Source organism: Arabidopsis thaliana, chromosome 5, assembly GCF_000001735.4.
Source record: "Arabidopsis thaliana chromosome 5, partial sequence".
Classification (NCBI taxonomy): Eukaryota; Viridiplantae; Streptophyta; class Magnoliopsida; order Brassicales; family Brassicaceae; genus Arabidopsis; species Arabidopsis thaliana.
Window position 1 is genome coordinate 14,744,544 of NC_003076.8, and position 14,981 is coordinate 14,759,524.

Sequence of the window (14,981 nt, forward strand, 5' to 3'; positions counted from 1 at the left end):
GTCAAAACCAAAATCACAGAACTATCAAAGAGATGGTATCGATGAAATTACAAAATCGATTGACCTCTGGGTTCGATTAACATATCAATTGAGACCAATTTAGTAACAAAGGTGAGAGAATAATTATCGAATTAAGAAAACCTATCAATCTTGGAATCAGAATGATCGGAATTGCCTTGACGGAACCCTAAATCGGAGAGTCGTGTAACTGACCTTAATCGCGAACGCTCTTTCTAGTGTTTGATCGTCGATTAAGGAGAATTTAGGGTTTGAGAAGAAGGAAAATGATCAGAGAGAGATTTGTTAACGTCTATTTTCTTCAAACGGTCATTTGCTAACGTTATATAGAGGAATTTGAAAAAGAAGAACCCAGGACAAAAGAACCGTTTAAATAGATATTCAAATTCGAGCTTTGTACACGTCATAATTGTGAGCTGCAAAGACCTAAACCAGGATTTTAAAATTTTGGTTTAGTAAAGGCTTGAAATTTTGTTGGTTAAGACTAACCATGATGTAACAACCGTGATCTCATGAACAAATTAAGATTGGTTCGGTTTGGTCTAAAATGTGATATCAATTCTAAGTTCTAACCCAAATGATTGGTAACCGGAATTAACGAGTCAAATGGGAAATTCAACTCGTGTTGACTTAGTTATTTATGAGAAAGCACTTGATGAAGGCATTGTAAAGTGTTTGATGATATTCCTGTGAGAGAGAGTTATGTTTTGTATTTGGTGAAGTGGGTTTTGAATTGACCATGTTTTTGAGCTTATGCGTGCGTTTAATGATGCTAGAGATGACAGCTCTGTAGGAGTCATCATATTCACCGGCAAGGTAAATGCTATGAAGCAATAAAATGTAATAGAAGAAGTATATCAGAGTTAATTTGCGTATGTGTATGAACATGGAAGATGGAGTCTAGGAAGAAAAATAGGGATTTAGGTTATGTTACTTAAGTCAGTGTGTCTAGCTATGAGCTTTGTGTTGAGTCTCATAACTGCCACAGCCAAGGTCAAATCCTACTTTTGAGTTGATGACAATTGACAAAGAGTTCGATTGTATTCCTCTGTTTTTTTTTTTTTTTTTTTTTTTTGCTGTTTGTGAAACGATTGTTCTGGATAGTGATATTGATGGTTTAAGGAATTTGGAAAACTCTTTTGAATTCTTAAGTCACCAATTCTGAAAACTTGGGAATGTTAGTCTTAACTTTTCTCAAGCTGTGCCGGATGGGATGCTGATATTTTTCTCTTCTTATTACCTTGTGGAAAGTTGCACTGCATTCCCTAGCTAGTTCTCGGAGTTGGTAGCAATGCAGGACTTTTCTCTGCCGTTTTGTCGTGGAAAGGTCAGTGAAAGACTGTATTTATTCTGGACATTGCTTTTGTTTGATTTAGTGTCTGAAATTCTCTAAATAGACAAGAAACAGTGCTCGATCTCGGGTAAATATATATATGCTCGTTTTGTTCTGATTATTTTGAATGTTAGCTTATTGTTGACAGATTTGGCGATCTTAGCAACATAAGATATCACTCTCTAGATACGACCTTATGTCAGGGTATATTTTCTGGTAGCTGAGGGTTAAGATAGTTTCTTAAATTTGATGCAGAAACTTGCCTGCACAAAGAACTTTTCTTAGATAAATTACTAAGTAAGATCTCTCTGTGTCTTGTCAAAAATATTGTATATATATGAGCATTTGGCATTTCAGCATTGTAATTAATGATCATACTACGATCCTCAAATCATGCCTTTTTAGATTGATTTCGGGTTTATGAACTCGTTTACTTCACTTACTGCCTTTTTTAGATAGTTGTGTTGCTGACAATTGGCAACAATGAAGTAAAGTGTTAATGTTTTTTGAGATGAATGAGAATAGAGTTTCAATTTCTTTCCATTGATCACATTTACCATTGAAAGAACATTAACTTAGAAGATTTTTTTTGTGAAATCCTTCCAGAGTTTCGTCGTTACCTTTCTGTTTTTTTTTTGCGGGAAAAATTTGACGGATATTTTTTGGCGGGAAAATGTTTACAAAAAAATTTTGGCGGGAAAATTTGTTACGAAACTTTTTTGTCGAGAAAATTTGACGGAATGTTTTTTGGCGGAAAATATTTACTTTTATTTATTTTAGTTAAATTAGTTATTTATATTTAATATTTAATATTTAATTAAAGTTTGTAATGCTATTTGTGAAATTATTCGAAAGAAATGCTGTTTTTGGAAAAAACAAACTTTTTTAGTATTATTTTTCTTTTCTTTAAATATCTGGAAGTTCAAGCCCAAATGCCTACATTTCTCAGAGGCGGGACCCACACCAAGTTAAATTCATCTCTTTTAGAGAAGAGATCCCTCCCAACGTGACTCGAACCCAGCACTTCCACCGGGGAGATTTACCGTTGGGCCAACAGCACGTTGGTCTTTTTAGTACTATTTTTGTCAATCTTTTCTCTTAAAAAATCAGAAATTAAGATTTTCTCTCTATAGGAGACCGCCGCTACGAGAACGGATTACAAGTCTGGTTCTCGACAAGACTTTAGAATAACTCTGTTCTTTCTATTAAGCTCTCAGTTTGTAATTTCTTATCAAAAAAATATTTCAACTTTCTTAGGATTAAGCTGATGTAAAATGTTAATTTTCTTTTTTAATATAATATGACATTTTATTCAAAAAAAAAAGATACGTGAGATATTACAATGTGAAATCACCTACTTGCTAACACACTAACACACTAATACTCTGTATCACACCATTGTTCTAATGAGAAAACCCACCCCAAAGCTAAAGCTTTCTATGTGTTCTTCTCTCACCCTCTTTCTACATATATCGTGTGCTGCTTCAATCTCTCTCACGTCCCCAACTACTTAAGTACAAGGAGACATCCTTAAACCTAGTGAACAAGATAACAAAACACAAAGGCTCCTCTTTGTGGTCTCAAAAGTAACTTAACCCAATCTTAACTTGACTAGAGTCAAAACCTTAGTTACTTTTGATCTTCATTTGATTGTAAACAAGTTCTCATCTTTACAGTACTTCATCATTATTGGGTGCAAAACATAAAACCGAAAATGTATTCCTCTTGATTTCCTAAAATGTTATTTACTCTTGATTTTGATTGTTATCAAATCTCTTTAGTTTTGTAAAAATCTTTAAAACCTAAACAAAACTCCTCTTTAAAGTTGTTAGCAAAACTACCTCTATAAGCTTATTTGATTAAAAAAGGAAAAAGAGTTTTAACCATTAACCAAAAATAGTCCACATGCAATGTTCTAATTTTTTTCTAAACTCTATTCTCTATTCAGTATTCAACTTCTTAAAACCGATTTTGTATGCAATTTTCTTTTCTTTTCTTTTTTTCCACAGTGTGAGTGTTTAATTTTTTTTTTCTTAAAATGCTAACTATATGTGTAATTTAAAGAAAATAAAAATTGAAATGGTAAAAGAGTCATGTAATTTTGCAATCATGTTAAAAAGTTAAAAATGTTTTGACTAAAAACTGAATAACAAAATTATCAACCAAAAACCACTATACGATATAACATTTTTCTATAATTTTTTTATTAATGAAAATATGGATATGTTATTAATAGTATTAACTAGGATTTAACCCGCGGTACACCGAAAGGCAAGATTTTTATTTTATGTATTTTATATATATATATTAATTTATAATATATAATTTATTGGATTTTCAAATTTATATTATAAAAAAAGTTCTTATTACTTTATATTATAATTAATATAGTGGGAACATGGAAACGTGGAGAGCTGGAGATGGATCTCCCAAAAACTAAAGGAAGCACGTCCTGTTCGTTTGCTCATTTGTGATATGCATCCAAATGATCCATCTCACTAATTCATCTGAATGCTCCGATCAGAGTCTGCTAGATTCTGATCATTTCTCGGATGAGTTTATTAAAAACCATCTAACTGATCCATCTCATTGCTCTATTAAATTGCTCCAAATGAATATCAATATTCATCTTCATTCAACTAGATGATTTGAATGGAGAAACGAACAGCACCTAAAAGTTTGGTTCTTCTTTTCTCTTGTCCATGTCTTCTCCGGTTCGGTTATACTTAACCGGTTATTATCTCATCATTGCGGGGATCAAGTTACCGGATTGAGAGGATCGTATTTCAAACTGTGCGGTCAAGAGACTTGATTAAGTGATCCGATGAGTTTGAGAGATGTCCATGTCGAGTTGTCGACGACGGTTTCTTTCAAGCCAAATGGAGTGGATTGTTGCTTGGAAGACAAGTCGCAAGAGGAAGCATGTTGTAACTTTGAACGTAGAGTGCAAAAGAAAAAATGTTTGTTTTCATCAAGTTGTATTTTGTTGGTTAAATTCTGGTTAATTCCAGTTATTATAACTGTGGGTTAAATTCCTGTTAACATAGTAAACCAAATTCCTGTGAGATCTAATTGGTTTTGGAACGGTATTGAGAATGAACCAATAAATTGGTTTATAGTTTTATACATACAAATCATATATATGAAAGAAGCTCAACTCTCTCCATTATTTTGCCACGTCAGCATTTTAAGCTTTTCTGGAGATGACACATCAGCTTTCTAATCTTCCAATAAAAACATTTCATTAATATGATTCAGCTTTTATTTTTTACACATCAGCTTCTAATTATAAGTGTCAAATAGAGTAAACAAAATAGCTCATGTCAGATGGGCCATATGTGTTTTAGAATCTATCAGAGTGCAATACTAATAGGTCGGCCCCATTTCAATGATGGCTTAATGCTTCTAAACCCAACAACATAGTCTCCCTTTCTGTACATCATATTTATTTAGAAAAAACGTTTTATACCTTGTAACTGCCAGAATGGATGCCACAGTAGAAGCTACACAGAACTGAATCAAGGAACAAGCAGCCGTAACTGTCTTTTAAATAGATGCACAATTTATTTCACTAAAACATATTCACACTCCCAGCTTATGGGATTACAAGCTTTCACTACTATAAGCTCTATAAATATTCAAACAGACATTGCTTACCACGGGACAACATCATAACCAATTTATTTTTATATGTGTTTCAAACAACATCAGTAAATGTTTACCAAGGGACAAGTACCATAAATAGGATACAAAACCATCATCATGTATAACCTATACGGAAATTAAAAAATGAAAACATTAGATACAACTGAAGTTCACAATATCGATATATATAACATTGAATATACACTCACTTAAATTATCACTGAGGTGGTGGTATTTGGAACAACTGTCGAAACATAAATACTATTATGAGTCTAATTCTATTAGTTATACAATAATAAATAAAAAATAAATATAAATTAGCGATAAAAACAATTAACATATTTTTATTAACAATTTTTAAAACAAATCCAAGCGTAATGGAAATTCATCTAGTATAAGTAATGTTGCGAAATAATGTGGAACGGTCTGATTTGTTATCTGACTTTAGTTAATTAAAATTAAATAAAAAATTTGACGCGTTTTGTTAATCTAAATTTCCTTTTTATCAAAAAACTGATTGTTTCCTTTTTATTTTTATTTTTACTAAATTCATGTTTTCCTTTTCTTTTCTTTTTTGGTCAAAGTTTTCCTTTCCTTAATTTCCTTTTTCGTCAACAAATTTGTTTATGATTTCCTTTTTTCCAACTGAAGCGTCGAAACGTAAAATATCTCTCTATATATATATTAATTCACTCAGCCTCACTTTAAGTCAATTTCATCGATCTCTTCTCTTTGATTTCACAATCTTATCTCTTCATATCAAAAGTTAGGCTTTGAATCTTCTTTTTCTTCTTCTTCTTCCACCATGAATACATATAGTAATTTGGTGTCCGTAAAGATTACTACAACAGCAATGATCCTACCACAAGATCAAGGGTTTAGAAACACCGTGTTCGTCAATCTACAAGATGTGGTCAACGAGTTAGCTGAAGATCAAAACGGTGTCGTAATGTGTTTGGGAACGTTCGCGGCTCCACTTATGACTAAAATCGAATTGAAACCATCATGTCTCAGTTCACATCACATCTATCAAGACCTTGACGAGTTCATCACACATACTGAGTTTTGTCGATTGTTGAGCGAAAGGATCGTTTTGGATTGTGCTCATATTCCCCAACCTTTTAGTGTGTCCTTATACGTGGAAGTGACAAGAGATGTTATGTTCTCGTCTATTGCTGTTAGGTCGACAGATACGTTTCAAAGATTGCTTGAGGAACAAACAATGGAATTGACTGATTTGGGAGATGAAGAAGAAACCACTTGTTCGATTTGTTTGGAGGACTTTTCGGAGAGTCATGATGATAACATCATTCTGTTACCTGACTGTTTCCATTTGTTCCATCAAAATTGTATCTTTGAGTGGCTTAAGCGTCAGAGGTCGTGTCCTTTGTGTCGACGAGTACCGTACGAGGAAGATCTTGAAACAGAGTGAAACCGTCACAGAGACTTGAAGCTAGTCTTAGGGTTTATGATGCATTACTTGTTTCTATGTTTCAAACATTTGCTTTTGATGTATTTTTTGTAAACCTAATCTTTTTTGTTAATCCTTTCGAATGAAATGCTTGATAGAGACTACTATTATGTACAACAATTTAGAGTTATCAAGAAGATTTGATTGATCAAATAAAAATGTTTAAGTACAAGGATCTCAATTTCTAACTGGTTATATGGAAAGACACGAAACTTTGGAGTGATCTTACGAATCTAATCCAAAAAAACTTTCCCTAATACTCTGACATTATACACATAATCTGATGTTGAGATCAAAAGAGTTTACACAACTGACTTGACACAAACGAACACTTCACCACAAAGGATATGATAATTTTACATTGTCAATGTTTTCTTCCACCTTTACTCTCTTTTTGTAAGGCATGAACCCTCTCATGTTGTTCATCTCAGTCACCGACGATTTTAACTGAGAGAAAGCTGATCTCTCACTTCTTTTGAACTCCGACACTACCACTTCTGTTTCAGCGTTTTCTGAAGTAGAAGAAGAACATTGAAGAGACTGTGTTTCTGAGTATAGCTTCTTCTTGCCATCTTCAGAATCATCACAACTCATTGAAGAGTTGTAATCACCAACTACAAAAGTTTTTCCAAAGAGCTTAAGGCTCTGTTTGGTCTCTGCTTCTAGAGACAATGATTCCTCTGTGTGAGATGATAACTCAGCTGAAGAAGAGTTAGGTGAATTTGAACCAATGGAACCTAATCCATCTGAGCCATGAGCTGATAAAACCGATGTTGGAGATCGGTTATCTTCATCCTGAATCAGCTTGGATCCGGTTAGTTCAGCGTATACCATCTCTTTTGCATCAGGAATCACAAGCTTTCTAGGGTAAGGATGCATCGGCTTTCTCTTTGGCCTTGGAGGCGGGATCTCAATGGACTCAGAGCTAACACCAAAATCGCGAGCAACCTAATAAGAAAAACTTGAATTAGACCTTGCTTAACACGAAGAGGTTGAAACTTTTTCATGTATAAGGGTCTGCAAGAAGGCAAACCTTAGTAAAGAACTTCTGCGCATGGCTTCGAATCTGAACTGCAGTTTTTGTTCCAACATGTTCTGTTCCATAGAAGAACCAACAAAAGTCAGATCTCTACTCATTACTAGGGTCCAAGTAGTTTTCTTATATCTTCATCAAACTTAGATTAGAATGTGCATTAGACTCTCTAAAGTCAGATAAGCACACACACCTTCGATTCGTCTCCAAGCTCTGCCATAGAGTTTCAATGCTTCTACAAACTTCTCATGCTCTGCTTCTGTCCATTTCTCTCTTTGTTTAGTGATGGTATAAGGCTTTCTTGTCTATAAACAAAACAAACCCTAAATTAACCTCATATTTAAGTTCAAAACCAATCAAGAGTAAACAAGAGATTAAGAAACAAAATTAGTACCTTGAGGTAAAAGGCATCTGAGGAAGATATAAGTTCATCAGAACATAAACTCTCACAACGTTCCTATAATCACAAAGTAAGAAAACACAATTAGTCTCTTAATATATTGTAAGAGTAATTAAATGTTACAAAGAGTCTAATAAAACTAATTAATACGCAACTAGAAGAGGTAGACCACCAGTAATAATTAGGGGATTAGAGACATGTTCTTACCTAATACGGATCAATACATTAAGAAAGAAGTAATCTCTCTTTAAAACAACCGACCATAATATCCCACATAATCGCCTGGTCTATTAACACAATTTTTAACCTGCCACAATCGAATAATCTTCAGTTCCAAGTTCTCTCAGACAAAGAGATTAAACTTGAAATTAGATAACAAAATAACCTATTTTCTCTCGGACATAAACCTAAGTTTAGGTTAAATCTGTCTGGATTCCACAAGACTTGAAACATAACAACAGTAACAAAACCAAGATCAAGATTGCATAAAGAATAACAAAGAAGATAGATCTCAAACCTGCATAGCCATGGTTGCAGAAGAAGAAGAAGAAGACTTGAAGATTTAAGATCTGAAATCTGAAGCTGAAGAAGAAGAATAAAGAGAGAGAGAATTGTTTTGAGATTGGTGAGAGAGTTGTTGTTTATGAAAGGAGCAGAGTCAAGGGGTTACTTTAAAAGAGCAAGAAGAAGATAAGCCACGTAAGCATAATGTTTTTCTTTTTATAAAAATTTGGGTGAAAAAGCGTAAAGAGGGGTTTCGAGAAACTAGTATCATGTGGCTCAGGTTAAAAGATGCTAATGACACGTGGAGGATTTCTTCTTCGCTTTCACTTTTGTCTTTGCGGAGAAGATATTATCTGTTCTTTGTTAAATCTTGTCGGAGATTTTTAATTGTTTAATTTATCTACTAGAAAGTTTTTTTAAAGAAGCTCATTTCATGATTATTGCCAAACTCGCGACTGGTGAGCGCGTGTCTTGTTTAACAACGTTGTTTACTTCTTACCCCATTTTGTTGTTTTTTATTAATCAAGTTGATTGCATATTTAATTTTAGGTTTAGGTACAGTATTTAATTGAAGTTGAGAAATACAGTTCCATAAAATAAGATTAAACAATTATATTATTTATTAGTAATATAATCACTATTTTTGTTTTATTAGAATTAACAATTAAATAAGATCTCACTAAATAGATCTAATCATATCATATTGACATGAGAATATATTAAATGAATATATTATTAAATTGTTTTCAACAATTTAGCGATTTGAGTTGACACACTTTATCTATTGATAATTCTAATTCATATAATGTTATAGAACATATTCTTATTCATAACAAATTTCAACAATTAATGCTATTTGTGGAACATTGAAAAATATGTGATATATTTGGAAACAAAATTTGTTTTTGTGCTAAGAATTACCCACTAAAATTTGGATTTTGGAATATTATTTTTTCTTCCTGATCATATAATTAAACAATTTCACTCATTTTATTCGTACTATGTATATTTGCATCATCAAACTGATGAATAGTAAAAACCTGAAAATATATTACATACTAAGATCTCAAAATTTGAATATAAAATACTAAAATGCATCAACTTAGAAGATGATCAATTGAAAATAAGTTTAATATCATATGACATGTTTATCAAAATAAATATATAAGTTAGTTTAGATAAAACATAATATGCAATTTGAATACTAGAGTAACAATAATATGCAATTTGAATGTTTATGACCCAACAAGTATTGAATAAAGACAATGTTGAATCACACCTAGCAAATTGTTTATAATTCAAGACCGTTTTTTCATTTATCTTTTATATTAATTTTGTTTATTCTTTTCTATAAGAATTTGGCCTACTTTGTTTCTACTATATATAACATAATCTTTAATTTCTATAATCTCAACTAGACGGTGTGTCAAAGTTCTAGTACCATTCCACTAGTTAGAGCTCATAGTACCCGAGAATGATGAGTATAGTTGGTGATGATATATGATTTTGAAAAGATTATATGAGAAACAATAGCTAGAGAAAGAGCCCTTGATACCTTTCTGAGTATGTCCATATTCAAATTATTAGAAGTAATAACATATGATTGAGTATGTTGTACAATTACATACAATATATCAAAATTTAAGTACGAAAATACCACACAATTCATCAAAATAGAATAAAATATATGCTTAAATGTAAATAAATTATATCATGCAGCAATCAAATCATTTTCATCTAAACAAATGTGCAACTGGAATTAGTTAAAAAATTAAATTTATATGGTTCCTATAAAATTATAGTAAAATATGTCGCATATCAGAACAAATGCTCTAATTATACAAAATTTATGATATTTTCGATCACTTAAATAATTCTGAATTAAAATATAATCACGCTCTTTATTATATTGATATTTTTGAAAGCATTTTAAAATAACCTTTTATAACATTTTTTTTTGAAAATGTCTCCAAATGTTGTCCATTTTCAATCAAATCACTCTTACAAAATTTTATAAAATTTGAATAAGGAAATAAACAGATTTCGTTTATTTCAAAAAATCGTAAAATACTTGATAATTTGGGTTTCAGATAATCAAACATAAACTTAGATGTAAATATAAGAAGACAAAACTGAATTTTAGCATGAACAAAGTGAAAAAAATTGTGTACCCAGCCACTCTCAAGCAAGAACAAAATGTTCATCTTATTAAATCTATAAAAACAATTTCAAAGTCCAACCAACATACATATCGCCATAAATATTAAGAGACATTTTCATCAAATTAAGTTAATCCAATAAAATTAGTATTTTAATACGCTATTCTTTTGATTTTAGTTAGATTTTTCTTAAACATTTCTAGAAATTTTACCGTAGTTTTTTTTTTTTTTTTTTTTTTCTTCTCAGTATTGTTTTTGCTTAAATACTTTAAATTTAGACTATTTATACCTAAATGAGGGCCAAGAACTTTAGACTATGAACCTAGACTTATCAGGAATAGTTAGGTTTCAAATGACAGATCATATATTTTTGGAGTGCTCTCTTTTGACCCAAGTATGTGGCAAAGAAAGCGAGTAGCTAAATAAAAACATACACGAGCGTTGTTTAAAAAGAAGAAAGAGATATTTAAATTTCAGTAGCCGTCAACTTCAAAACAAAATTAAATAGGTATTTTATGTGAAGGACAAAAATTGTAAAATAAATATCTGGAAGTCTTCAATGAAAAAAAAAACCATTTATCCAAATTAGAAATTGTTTGGTACAACTGTCTCAAAATGAAAGAGGAGAAAAAAAACAACACTTTTGTTTTGCACTTTATTGCCTAGTCAGCACAAAAGTGTTGTCCTCTGAGATGTTCCAAAAGTCAGACACGTGTCGTTGTGTTTAGGTAATAGAGAGAAGGATAGGGATATGGATGGTTTGTTATTCTACGCCACTCGATTATTTTTTTATTACCAAAAATTTGTTGCCCACTCGTTTTTTTTCGGTGTTTTAAGCTATCGAGTTCATGTTTTTTTTTTCTTCAATCGCTACATTTTTTTGTAGATCTTACGAATCTATAATATTCTTAGAAAAATACTTGTACCAGTAAAATACTGGTGTAGTGGCCACTAAGAAGTTCTTGGTTCATGTATTTTTGTTGCTTTTTTTAAAGAAAAATCGAAATATATACTTTTTCATTATTAACCGACGACTATTTGATTACTATAAAGAACAGTCGGTGCAAGTGAGAGTTCTTTCAACAATCTAAACTTATGGACGAACAAATATCTATATGGGAAATTGAGAATTGACCCTAAGTGTATAGTCGTTGAAAGGTTTTTTTTTTCTTCTTCTTTAATATCTAAAAGTCAAATCAAAAATGAAAGTGGAATGATTGAGAATTCATCGTGACAAGATTAAACAATGCTTATTGATGTAAGATTAGTATACGATCTTAATGGGCCCAATCTTGTTAGCGTTTTGGGTTAACAAATTTTGCTACTTGCCGCCTCGGTGTCTCATATTAATGGGCTTTGTAAGGCCCAACGCTCGCTTATCATTTTGTTTCTCGACGCCGAGCCTCGCCGTCTCATCTTAATCGGCTCCACCGTGTATTACATGTGTGACTATAACAGAGCAATAAGAGAGGATATTTTGAGGCCAGAAGTGGTGGATCTTATGGAGAGGTACGCAGTTGCTGAATCAGTCTGTGTAAGCTTTAGTAACTTGGCTAAGGTGTTTCTTGACAAGCATGTTCATGCAAACACATGAGATTCATATGTAATGTTAAGGAAACAAGCATTGCTGATTTTGATTGGCTCCTTTTGAGATGAATGAGAAAAGAGTTTCAGTTTCTTTCCGCATTCAGAACTCGGCTCTTAAATTCTTAATCACTCAAGATTCTTCTTACACAAAACTCCTGGGACAGAACCAAGCGCTAGAAGACTTGCTGAAGCAAACACTAGACAGACGATTATAAATGAACAAGTCATCCGTCATAAAACAACAAGGCATCTCCAAGACTTGACAGAGAATCAACATCTGAACAACTGTATGTATAACTTTCATTCCCTGCTCTAGACGCTTTAATGACTTGTGCAATTGAGGTTATGAACTCTTTGTTTTTCTTGCATGCTTTACAACGTTTGTTTATCTGATTAGTTAGTTGTTGCAGTCAAAAGAGGGTTACAGACAAAGCATGACAGAGATGGTGTGAGGAGAAGCAGGCCTTAGTTTCCTCCTTTCAGGGAGGGACATTGTGGCACAGGAAACCGCTTCCAAAGCGATGAAAGATGCAAAATCTGTGGAAAAATCTAGTAACCAAAGTGAGGAGGAACAACAATTGAATGAGGCTTGGACAGATCCACCCCATGAAAATAACCCAAATGGTGATCATATATTCTCTGTTTTTTCAGATGGAGCATGAAAGCAAAGTAAGAACTGCAGTGGAGCTTCCCGTTACTGGCAGAACAAGTGTTGAATGAGTTCTGATGATTCTGAAGATGGCAAGAAAAAGCTAGACTCAGAAACACAGTCTCTTCAATGTTCTTCTTCTACTTCTGAAAACGCTGAAACAGGAGTGGTAGATCAGCTTTCTCTCAGTTGAAATCGTTGCTGACTGAGATGAACAACATGAGAGGGTTCATGCCTTACAAAAAGAGAGTAATGTCAGAGAATTAGGGAAAGTTTTTTTGGATTAGATTCGTAATATCACTCCAAAGTTTCGTGTCTTTCATATAACCAGTCAGAAATTGTGATCCTTGTACTTATACATGTTTGTTTAATCAATCAAACCTTCTTGATAACTCTAAATTGTTGATATAGTCTCTACCATGCATTTAATATAAAAGGATTAACAAAAAAAAATAGGTTTTATACCAAAAGTTGCCAATTGGAAACAAATAGTACAACAAAACAAGAATAACAAAAAAGCAAATGTTTGAAACATAGAAAAAGTAATACATCATAAACCCTACGAGAAGCTTCAAGTCTCTGTGACGGTTTCACTCTATTTCAAGATCTTCCTCGTACGGTACTCTTCGACACAAAGGACACGACCTCTGACGCTTAAGCCACTCAAAGATACAACTTTGATGGAACAGATGGAAACAATCAGGCAACAGAATGATGTTATCATCATGACTCTCCGAAAAGTCCTCCAAACAAATCGAACAAGTGGTTTCTTCTTCATCTCCCAAATCAGTAAATTCCATTGTTTGTTCCTCAAGCAATCTTTGAAACATATCTCTCGACGGAACAGCAATAGACGGTAACATAACATCTCTTGTGACTCTCACGTAAAAGGAGACGCTAAAAGGTTGGGGAATATGAGCACAATCCAAAGCGATCCTTTCGCTCAACAATCGACAAAACTCAATATCTGTGATGAACTCGTCAAGGTCTTGATAGATGTGATGTGAAGTGAGACATGATGGTTTCAATTCGATTTTAGTCATAAGTGGAGCCGCGAACGTTCCCAAACACATGACGACACCGTTTTGATCTTCAGCTAACTCGTTGACCACATCGTGTAGATTGACGAACACGGTGTTTCTAAACCCTTGATCTTGTGGTAGGATCATTGCTGTTGTAGTAATCTCTACAGACTCCCAATTACTATATGTATCCATGGTGGAAGAGGAAGAAGAAGATTCAAACCCTAACTTTTGATATGAAGAGATAAGATTGTGAAATCAAAGAGAAGAGATCAATATATATATAGAGATAGGTTTTACGTTTGGCCGACTCAGTAAAAAAAAGGAAAACATAAAAAATTTGTTGACGAAAAAGGGAAATAACTAATTTGGTCGAATTTAAGAAAAGGAAAATATGAATTTAGTGTAAATCAATAAAAAGGACACAACCAATTAACGCTCGAGTTTAAGATTGAAAAGGAAATTTAGATTAACAAAACGCGTTAAAGTTTTTCATTTAATTTTTATTTTAAATTAACTGAAGTCAGGGAACATTACATATCTCTGTATTGGTTAACTCTCAAAACCGTTCCACATTCTTTTGAAACCAATGTAGTCCGAGAAAAGGAAAACATAAAAACCAGCGGTCCACTGGATATGGTTTAATAACCGGAATTTAACCAAAAAAAGAAAATTGGAACCGAAACCAACAAAATAGTTTGACAATTGGCTACGGTTTGTTCCGGTCAAGTGGATCAATTTCTCACACAAACCAGTAAAATAGTTTGGTAGTGGTTTAGTTCCGGTTATTTCATTGGAATGCAAATTGAACCGGAACATGCAGAGGAATCTTCTTCTTGCTTTTCCCAAATAATTTTGTTAGCTTCTCTCTCACAGGCTCCGTTGTCAGAATCCGACCAAGACTTCTGCAGCGGGAAGAATCTAAATCGAGAGAGTGATGTCGAATCTCTTCAAAAACGTGAGTTTATCTGCATTAATCTATTTGTGCTCTCGAATTGACTCTTTTGACTCGCATTAATCGACTAGGGGTTCGTGTTAAATCGATGTTGATTCGACAGTTTGGGTCAATATTGGACCATGCAAGGATTACGAAGAGAAATCGCGAGCTTTGGTTCATCTTCGAAAGTCGAAACACCAAATCATTTGTTGCCTTTCAGAGT

General features: G+C 33.0%; 3 protein-coding genes and 2 long non-coding RNA genes across 6 annotated transcripts; 3 read left to right on the forward strand and 2 right to left on the reverse strand.

Moving 5' to 3' along the window:
• Nucleotides 1-5,774: 5,774 nt before the first annotated feature.
• On the forward strand, nucleotides 5,775-6,462 carry AT5G37250 (RING/U-box superfamily protein; the record flags this gene model as incomplete). 2 transcript variants are annotated; one of them, NM_001344175.1, is made up of 1 exon in its annotated part: nucleotides 5,775-6,462. In NM_001344175.1, one exon carries the CDS (start codon nucleotides 5,802-5,804, stop codon nucleotides 6,426-6,428), a length of 627 nt encoding a protein of 208 aa, NP_001330830.1. The 2 variants fall into 2 exon arrangements, with proteins under 2 accessions (NP_001330830.1, NP_198541.1); NM_123084.1 differs by having other exon boundaries at nucleotides 5,850-6,428.
• Nucleotides 6,463-6,800: 338 nt separating this feature from the next.
• On the reverse strand, nucleotides 6,801-8,545 carry RVE2 (Homeodomain-like superfamily protein; the record flags this gene model as incomplete). Its single annotated transcript, NM_123085.3, has 5 exons — nucleotides 8,418-8,545; nucleotides 7,895-7,957; nucleotides 7,694-7,805; nucleotides 7,501-7,562; nucleotides 6,801-7,415 (listed from the first exon to the last, which is right to left on the reverse strand). The coding sequence occupies exons 1-5, from the start codon at nucleotides 8,427-8,429 to the stop codon at nucleotides 6,801-6,803; spliced, it is 864 nt and encodes a 287-aa protein (NP_198542.1). The 5' UTR covers nucleotides 8,430-8,545.
• Nucleotides 8,546-11,877: 3,332 nt separating this feature from the next.
• Nucleotides 11,878-12,227, forward strand: AT5G05455. Its single transcript, NR_142840.1, has one exon. It is a non-coding gene; the product is annotated as an other RNA (long non-coding RNA).
• A 1,162-nt stretch (nucleotides 12,228-13,389) lies between these two features.
• AT5G37270 (RING/U-box superfamily protein) lies at nucleotides 13,390-14,016 on the reverse strand (the record flags this gene model as incomplete). Its single annotated transcript, NM_123086.1, has 1 exon — nucleotides 13,390-14,016. One exon carries the CDS (start codon nucleotides 14,014-14,016, stop codon nucleotides 13,390-13,392), a length of 627 nt encoding a protein of 208 aa, NP_198543.1.
• A 616-nt stretch (nucleotides 14,017-14,632) lies between these two features.
• AT5G05465 lies at nucleotides 14,633-14,981 on the forward strand. Its single transcript, NR_142841.1, has 2 exons — nucleotides 14,633-14,756; nucleotides 14,883-14,981. It is a non-coding gene; the product is annotated as an other RNA (long non-coding RNA).